At 31.9% G+C, this 9,935-nt stretch overlaps 1 protein-coding gene across 1 annotated transcript; it reads left to right on the top strand.

Annotated features, from left to right (window-relative positions):
• The first annotated feature begins 3,798 nt into the window (after positions 1-3,798).
• LOC130941615 (cell division control protein 6 homolog B-like) lies at positions 3,799-9,678 on the top strand. Its single transcript, XM_057870175.1, has 17 exons — positions 3,799-4,208; positions 4,291-4,369; positions 4,516-4,736; positions 5,238-5,312; positions 5,387-5,487; positions 5,643-5,749; positions 5,852-5,911; positions 6,087-6,160; positions 6,375-6,425; positions 6,944-6,993; positions 7,434-7,569; positions 7,840-7,929; positions 8,487-8,549; positions 8,642-8,737; positions 8,866-8,955; positions 9,047-9,163; positions 9,272-9,678. Exons 1-16 carry the CDS (start codon positions 4,056-4,058, stop codon positions 9,077-9,079), a joined length of 1,479 nt encoding a protein of 492 aa, XP_057726158.1. The 5' UTR covers positions 3,799-4,055; the 3' UTR covers positions 9,080-9,163; positions 9,272-9,678.
• The last annotated feature ends 257 nt before the right edge of the window (positions 9,679-9,935 follow it).

The raw sequence follows: 9,935 nt of genomic DNA, 5'->3' as shown, positions 1-9,935 counted from the left end.
CTTGAAGAAGTTCTCATTTGTTCTTCTTCACTTTCACCGTGACTCTCTGTTTCTCTGACCCATGAACTACCATCACGAAGATGAAGAAGACCTTACCGTCGTCCGCAACCATTAAATAGAGCATTGTTCGTGAGTTAGTTCTAGAGCTTGGTGAAAATCTTGAAGACAATGACACAACGTTGTTTAGGCGTTCGATGTGAGAGGTAAAATTTTTGTTTTTTTGCACACAAAAAATTGGTAACACTATGTGAACCCTTAGTTTTCCCATTATGTGAATGAGTCATGGTAAAGAATCTGTTAGTGAATATAATAGGGTTTAGGATTTCAACTGTGTTCTTCTTACGAGGTCTTAGAACTGAAAAAAATATTAGTTAGCATGATATATTTAAAACAAATGCACCAAAATTAAAGAAAAGATTTCTGTTGAGTTACTTTATCCTTCGCCTCACTTTCTATTCTTTTAACTAGCTTCTCCCTAGTCCAATGTTACACCCACAGTGGTCCAGGAATTCTATCCACCGGCCTATTTTTGTTTGTGGATTAATGAAAATATACGATGTCTTTGATGAGGAAGCTGAGCACACGAGCAGCCTAATTCCATTTTTGTATTGCGTCCACACGAAGAATGGGCGGCATGTGAACTGAAAACATTTTTTTATTGTTGTCGACAACAAGAAGTACTTCTAGATGAAGAGGATGAAGTCCTCTTGAATTTCAGCTGATTTTCTGGCCCATCAACACTCATATCAATCAAAGACTTTGTTAATTGTGACAAATAGTCTTTGAAATTTTCAATAACTTTCTTCTACTCATTAATTTCTTTATTTTTAATTTTGTTTGGATAACGCTCCCTTAAAACAGCAGCAAAAATATTTCAATAGCACAGAAATAATATAAAAAATATTGAAATTTGATTTACAGAATATATTACAAATGAATTTTTACCGGATGCATTCAAGCCAAGGGCATCTCCTATTTTGTCAAGGATGATCTCGATTACACCATACTGTGTGTGCAGTGTGCTATATATCATAAATGGATCTTGTAGAGCATCTCAAATCACAAATTTTCTGTAAATAAATAAAAACTATGTTACATAACTATATTTGTACAAAAAAAAGTTGTTCTAACATATATAGGCTTACATTATATTTTGATCCTTCTTTTCTTGTGGTGCTCCTCTCAACAACTTTCTTGATTATTATTTTTTCTGTAATGAATAAAAAATTAGGTTAATAGGTAACAACACATCAAGTGTACCTCAATTCACATAAAATATACTGAAAGAGAAATTAAATACATCACTATTATTTTTTGATTGTATCACACTATGTCAATTCAAAAAGACATGCCACTCAATCAAACATGGACAAAATGATACCAGAAATACTACAACAAAATTCTATGGGCTAGTTACAACAAATTCATTAACAAAATAACTCAAAAATGGACAAAAACACATGCAAATCATTCAAATATGTACAAAATAACATTAGAAGCACTATAATTATATTCTATTTCCTAGTTATAACAAAAAAAAAAAAAACAACACCAAATTCACCTCAATTCACATGAAATACACTGAAAGAGAAACTAAATATACCGCTATTATTTCTTGATTACATCACACAATATCAATTCAAAAAGACATGCAACTTAATCAAACATGTACAAAATGACACCAGAAGCACTACAACAAAATTCTATGGGCTAGTTACAATAAATTCATAAATAAATTCCTAAAAATGGACAAAAACATATGCAAATTATTCAAACATGTAGAAGCACTACAGTAGCATTCTGTTGCTTAGTTACAACAACAAAAGGACAACAACACTAAGTACACCTCAATTCACATGAAATATATTGAAAGACAAACCAAATACACCGCTATTATTTTTTATTACATCACATAATGTCAGTACAAAAAGATATGCAACTCAATCAAACATGCACAAAATGACACCAGAAGCACTACAATAAAATTCTATGGGCTAGTTACAACAAATCCATGAACAAATCTCTCAAAATAGACAAAAACTCATGCAAATCACTCAAACATGCACAAAATAACATCGAAAGTACTACAATAACATTCTGTTGCCTAATTACAACAAGAGAGGATAACAACACCAAGTGTATGTCAATTTAGACAAAATACACTGAAAGTTGTTACTGATTACTAGACACAAACTCAGTTACACAAACTCAGTTCAAAATATGCAGACACTCAAACATTCACAAAAACACATTCAAATACCTCAAACACATGCAAATATAGGTTAAACTATACGAAAAACACTACGTAATATTTTTACACCAACCTAACAAAGTTATCACCAAATGAACAGTATAATAAGAACAGTAATATGTACTTTAATGCAAGAACACAAAATGAATCTACTAAATAAACATATATATAACTATCTAGTGTTTTGCGATAAAAAATGCGAAAGAGAAAAATGAAAAAATTGGACGATTAGTGAACAATACCTTCAATAATCTTTTGTCTTTTATTTTTATATTTATTGGTGAAGATTTTGAACGTAACTTTGAAATTTTCTTAAGTTTTCACGAAGATTTTGAGAGATTTTGAATGTCATTTGAAGTTTGATTGTTTCAGTTTTGATCGAGGGAGAATAAGCGTTTTTCATATTAACGTTCGCGCTACTGAACAACTCTGGGAGCGCATGTTTATACTCTCTCTAATCTGGAGTTAGTTTTTGTTGGATTTTGGTCAACTTAGTTAAACTTAATTATCAAAAAAGCTTGTATGTGTAGAATAATTGAAAAAATATTAGGTGACCAAATATAGCATTCTTCCTCTTATGCACCCAATCTTTTTCTTCTATGTTGTATTTTTTTAGTGTGTATTGTCATTCTTATTGCCAAATATGTTTATCGAACTATTTTTATTGTACTTGATTAACAAATTTACTTGTTCATGTAGCTTCTTAGAATAGTTTAGAAATATAATTTTTATGTATTTTTGAATTTTTTAAATAATAAAAATATTTAAAAAATAAAAAATCTAAAAATTCATGTTTGGTCCTATTTTTTATATCTTTTAAATAATTATTTAAATATTTCACAATTTTTTTATTAAATACACAAATACTTTATTAATTACAAAAGTTATTTGTTATTTATAAAAATATATATTTATTTTTATTATTTTTGTTATATTTTAAAATATTTTTAAAATATTTTGTCATTAATAAATTCTAAAAGTACTTTTATTAAAAGATTAGACAATTCAAAATATTGTTTTTTGCTTTTTTAAATTAATTTTAATACATTGATAATATAAAATTTTTTACATAATTATTTAATTATATTTATATATTAAAATAACTTTTAATAATATATTTAAAAATTAGTTATTTGGGTAAAATTTATTTTACACTCACAATTCATAAAAATTAATTAATTCAAAATTTAGGTATAATTTTTTTTTTTACCAAAGATAGAAGACTCGAACCCGCAACTTCTTAATTGAGTTTGGGAAGACTATGCCATTTGAGTTATAACTCATTGACAAATTTAGGTATAATTAACTTCTATATAAAATTAATAACTACATATTATTAAATAATTTAATAAATTTAATTAAATTGTATCAACTTTACTATTAAATTCAGTCACCAAAAAAACTTTACTATTAAATAATTTAATTAAATCGTATCAACTTTACAAGAAGTTACACGAGTTTTTACTTTATTTAAGTTAAAATGAAAACAAAACAAAAGGGATCGAAAATGCGGCGTTGCAAGCGCGATTTGGGGCTGGAGCGGGAAAACGAAAATGACAGCGCGAAGGTTTTCCCGCTCAACGAAAAACACTGCCCACTCTCAACTCAATCTCAGTGCCCCTTGTATCTATAATAACAATAGCTGAATCCCACAACTATCTCCATTTCCCATAGCCTCTCTTTTCAATCCCCAATCTCACTTCTCCCGCCAAAGTCCACCGTTACTTTCTCAGGCTTCAGATTTGTGCTTCTCCAAGAACCTTCCAACAGATATCATTCTCTCAGTTTCATAGTTCATATCGCCATGCCTGCAATTGCTGATCCTTCCACTCCTAACACCCACAAGCGCAAGTTAAGATCTCACGCGCCGCCACGCGCCGAATCTCCTTCCCCTTCCCCACCGAAATGGAAGTCGCCCCGCCCATCTGCTATTGCCAGCCCCCATTCTGCTGCAAATGTAAGTCTCTTGTTCTGCGAATTTGGTGCTGTCATATTCTTTCAAGCTCAGATTGGTTAATCTTTAGTTGATTGTTTGGCAGGGTAATGAAATTGTTGCTGATGAAAATCAAGGTGTATTGCGGAAACCTGACCTTGTGAAATCCCTTTGGAATCTGAAAGGTGAGGTTTATTTCAATTTTGATTTGTCTTTGTAGCGGATTGTTTACTTTATACTTAGCTTAAAGGTAGATTTGTGATAGGACACAATTTTGTGGAAAATATGCTTGGTGTGTGTTGATCATTCGCGTTGTGTTGTTGAGAAATAGATGGTGAGCAATTGAGAGTGGTGAAGGAGGCATTGCACCTTGCAACTGCACCTTCCGCGGTTGTGTGTCGAGAAGAGGAGCAGGATATGGTTTTGGGGTTCTGCAAATCCTGCATTGAGCATGAGAAGGCTGGGAGCTTGTACATATGCGGGTGTCCTGGAACTGGAAAATCGTTGTCTATGGAGAAAGTGAAAGAGGCTTTACACAATTGGGCAAAAGAGGTAAGCTACACTTATACTGTGTTTGCTGAAATATTATTGGTTTTAGGATTGTGAATATTTCCTTCTGATGTATGTATTATGTATCTCTTAAACTGATTTTTGGTTGAGATATGTATTCTTCTTGCATAGTTTGCGATAATTCCTTCTTGTATTATATTTTGGTGGAAATTCATGGCAGAATTACTATGATTGATGCAGTTAAGAAGTGGTATCCATGGATGCATTGTTAATACGTTTGTTGTGGATTAGAAGAATACCATATGCACTAGTTTCTCATTGTAATTGTATGCATTTGATGCCCAATTTTGGGTTAATATGTTCCTCATGGACTAGAAGAATACCATATGCACTAGTATCCCATTGTAATTGTATGCGTTTGATGCTCAATTTTGGGTTATCTGAGCAAACACACTATACCTACTCTCTAACTTGAAATGCTCTATCTAGATTATAATGTGTTTTTTTGTTCCTTTCACTAACCACTTCTTGTCTGGTCTGCAGGAAGGTTTTCCACTGCCAGATGTTTTATCAGTAAATTGTACATCCCTTGCCAATACATCAGATATTTTCACCAAGGTAGGACGATCCAAAGCATATATTATTGAAGTCTTGTTTGCTTGTTTGACTGACTGAATGACTGGTTCTAATAGATACTTGGGTTAAGCCAATCACGGGGAAGAAGGGTTTTGGCAACACCCTTGCAACAACTTCAGAACATGTATTCACAGAAATCTTCTACCAGGAATATGATGTAAGACATATGCTTGTTTATTAAATTTATACACCCAGGTGGTTTTTTTTTTGGGTAGCGATAAACAGCACACATATATCATTTGTAGTGCTGCTTGTTTTTGAATATTTTGGATGTTACCAAAGTTTGACATATGTATGGATTTGTGTTAATAGGTTGATAGTTGCTGATGAGTTAGATTACCTAATAACCAGAGACCGGGCTGTGCTCCATGACCTTTTCATGCTTACCACCTTCCCATTTGCCAGATGTATATTAATAGGTAAATTGCTTACAAGATGTAAAATTGTTTGACTCTATTTTTGGTCATATTTTGTAATTCAAAGACATCAGCTTATTCTGAATCATGCTTTTGTTTGTTAAGGGGTAGCAAATGCTATTGACCTAGCTGATCGATTTCTTCCAAGGCTTACATCTCTAAATTGTGAGTAAATCAAGTCAATAAGTTTCTATGATGAGCTTTTGTTTCATTTTAAACTATTTAGTGATTGTATCTCAATGGCATTAACAATGGAGTTTAACCTCATGTGTAACATTGTTTGGCTGTAATTTTCTTTTGGCTTTTAGTTTTTTAATTTCTTCCTTTCTTCATGTTCCAGGCAAGCCTGCTGTTGTAACTTTTCGTGCCTACTCTAAAGATCAAATCCTTAGGATTCTTGAAGAAAGGCTAAATGTAAGTTCATTGCTATTAAATTTAAGGTTGTTCTCATGTCCACCTCAAATCATTTATAATAGAAACATACAACATTTTTGCTTTGTCATAGATATATGTCTAGACTATGATTTGAATATGCATCTTTATGGCGACTGAAGAAAAAATAAACCAAAAGTTAAATTTCTGCCTGTTGATTTTTCCCCTTTTACTAATAGCTATTTGTCACCATCAGGAACTTCCTTACACTGTCTTTCAACGTCAAGCACTAGAACTATGTGCTAGGGTAAGTCCATTTGTCAATGTCTCTGCAAGTTTACATTTGCTGTTGTCCTGTAATGCCTTTATTTAGGATACTAAATCACATAAAAACTGTATAAATCTCTTAAACTTTTAGAGCAAATACCATCTTGTTAATTGATTTTAGAAATTTTGCCAGATTTTACATTTGCCACTTCATCTGTAGAGGATAGAGATAATCAGATCATTTAGTTCAACTATTATCTTACTACATTTAAAAATGTAAAATGTATTCAATGTATCACCCGAGAAATGTGTTCAATATACCATGGATAGTACACAAGTATGAACCATTACTTGTGTGAAAGTAGTACTCAAATGTATTGTTATAATTGCAAAGTTAATGCAAGGCTTACTGCCTTGTTATTCTTTTCTCATTCATGGACTAAAATATAATTTTGGAGGTTATAGTTGATTTCAGTTCTGAATTAGTTCACAGATTTAATTCTGATGAATACATGAATGATATAGTGATGTACCGTTCTTGTTCACTGCCTTTTGCAGAAAGTTGCTGCAGCTTCTGGGGATATGCGGAAAGCTCTTTGCATTTGTAGGTTAGTCACTTTAGCACAATACTAAATATGATATTAGTTGTTTCAACTTTCAAATCTGCCTTTTTTTTGTATAGACGAAACTATTATCAAACTTGAACAACTTTGAATCTTTTGTTGCATATCCCTGTTAGCCAAGCAGCCTTAACATAATTCCCTTTTCTCAATTTCTGAAGTGAAAATATCTGATTGAGTTTTGGCATTCTTATCTGCTTAGTCATTTAGATTGTTCATTTTATTAAAAATTTAAAGCTTGAAATGGAGCTTTTCAGGCATTTTTTTTAAATGTTTTCATTGTTCTTAACTTTACAATTTAGAACTTGCCATTGGAACATGAGGCATCTTTGATGATGCGGAGGTGATTTCTTATGTAAAGGGTTACCTTGACAATTTAGGTTCTGAAAATTCAAGCAAAATCATTTTTACTGTGTATTTTCTTTCAGGAGTGCAATAGAGATGCTAGAAGCTGAAGTTAGAGAATCTGTATGCAATTTGAATACTCCATTGGAAGAGAAATCATCCTCTGAACAAAATATGGCTACAGTTTCTGATCCCATGAAGAAACAAGAATTTGATATTGTAAGTGATAGAAAAAATTAGTTCTGATTTACAGTTATGACAATTGAGGATTATAAAATAGGTTTATACTAAAGACAATATGAAAGCACTTTAGGGAAGTAATAGATGGAATGAGTGCAAGTTTCTTATATCATCAATTTTTATAGTAGTGTATGATGTGCAAAATTGCTATACATTAGATTTACTTATAAGGAATTTTATGTAATATAATTTTATTCAATGTTACTAAAATAGTTAATACAAAGGCCTAAGATCCAAATTAAAATGCAGGTAAGGATTGATCATATGGCTCGTGCTTTGTCAAAGACATATAGATCACCAGTGGTGGATACTATACAATCGTTGCCACATCATCAACAGGTAGCCTTGAATATGCTTGTGAATTGTTGAGTTAACTGTTAACACAATTACTGAAATGGAAAACCTTTTATTAAGTATATAAGCTAGGCTAAGTGATCTCTACTTTCAATGTAACTATTATTTAAGAGTCCTATCAAGTGAGCAAGGAAAATGAAAGAAATGTTTATTTGGACACTTAATTATGATGGATTCACAAAATACTGTAATACAGTCTCTAGTATAAAGTTAATTGCGTTGTAAACTAGAATTGGACAGGGATTTACAGCAAATTTGCATTGAATACATTTGAGCTGACATAGAAAGTTGAAAGTCATTGAAGGGTGGGTAAAGAAACACCTGTAGCAATTTCATATATTAAAGAGGGTAGGTGGTTGATGAAGATTTATCTAACACCACACAAATTCACACCTAAAGGATCATTAGCTATTGAACATGTAATCAAGTTTTTTGTTCTTTTTTTACAGAGTACTAACCAATCCTAATTGCAGAAACATTCTTTTAATGCTAAGTAAGCTACTGTTCATAACCTTTTACTCCTGAATTTGTACCTTTTGCAGATTATACTTTGCTCGTCCATGAAACATTTCCGTGGATCTAAGAAGGATACAATCCTTGGAGAGGTGCTCTTTACAGCTTTTGAATTTACAAAAATTAAATGATTCCTCTTATTTTAAAATATATATTGATTCTTAAGGTTCTAATAATCATGCAGCTGTATAAATCTTACTCTCAGTTATGCAAATCATCATTGATTCCCCCAACAGGAATCTTGGAATTCTCAAACATGTGCAGAGTGCTTAATGACCAGGTATCTGAAACAAAGCAGTACAGAAGTTGATTATGGATTTCTAGATGTAGCTTTCTGTCATTGATTATGAATATTCCGATGAAGCAAAGTGGCAATAAGTAAAATGATGAAACATAATATAACTGCAGGGGCTCATTAAACTAGGACCATCACGAGAGGATAAATTGAAAAGGGTAACACCAAAAGTTGACGAGGCTGATATTACATTTGCATTGCAGGTAACATTTAGGGCCTTGTATAATTTTATTTTTACATTTTCTTTCTGAATTTGCAGTAACATTTCTATGTTATTTAAATTTCATGACACAGGGAATCCGATTTTTTAGAAATTGTCTTCAATGATTCACTTATGATTGGTGATTTTGGTTTAGCATGATGTGAGACAGTAGATAATTAGTTTTATGTTCTCCACTCCATAGATAACAGGTTGGAAGCCCTTGCTTTTACATGCCTTTAATTTTCCTTAAATGCAACTCATGCTTTCGCCACTAAACTTCACAAATCTAAGTATTTTGGTTCTATGTTCTATTGCAGATTATTTCATTATATATGAAATTGCTTGGGAGTTGGGAAGAATTTTCAGCTGACAAGCAACAGTTGTGATAAGATATTCAGATTATTTGTTTTCCTAGAGAGCAATGCAAGCAGAGAAAGAAAACATGATTTTATCTCTGGTTTTATTCAAAATTTTGGAACCTTAGTTACAACATTAAACTTATTCTTTTCTCATCAACAATAAAAGTTAAATAGCCTTGCTGGTAAGGGGGGTGTAGTTACATAGGTCAGAATTTATCACCCCATTAAATGATTCTTTTCTCAACTTGAAATTTCAAAATTGTCAATGAAGGTTTAGTAATATCTGATTTTGTTATCCTGAGATATTCGAAAGGTGATTACCATCGTCTATGTTTTGCGTTCTCTTGTAAAGCCTTCACAATTTAAATCCCAAGTACCTAATACAATTAATTTGACAAAAAATTACGCTCATTTTTTATTACCAAATCACGAGTTCATTCAGTTAACTCAATAGGATGTTCGTGTTGTGTCATCACAACACCCATTTCCAATAACAAGTAAAAATATACTGGGTAAAGTGAATATGGTAAAGTGAATATCTGTGGATATTTGATCCAACTCTGGTCGAGTAGGGTTGTTAATTCGATTTGCAGCGAATATGGTAAAGTGTGGGTAGGGTTTT

The sequence above is a fragment of the Arachis stenosperma genome, chromosome 7, assembly GCF_014773155.1.
Source record: "Arachis stenosperma cultivar V10309 chromosome 7, arast.V10309.gnm1.PFL2, whole genome shotgun sequence".
NCBI classification, from domain to species: domain Eukaryota; kingdom Viridiplantae; phylum Streptophyta; class Magnoliopsida; order Fabales; family Fabaceae; genus Arachis; species Arachis stenosperma.
The sequence above is the reverse complement of the archived record's forward strand: the minus strand, read 5'-3'. Positions and strand labels throughout refer to the sequence as shown.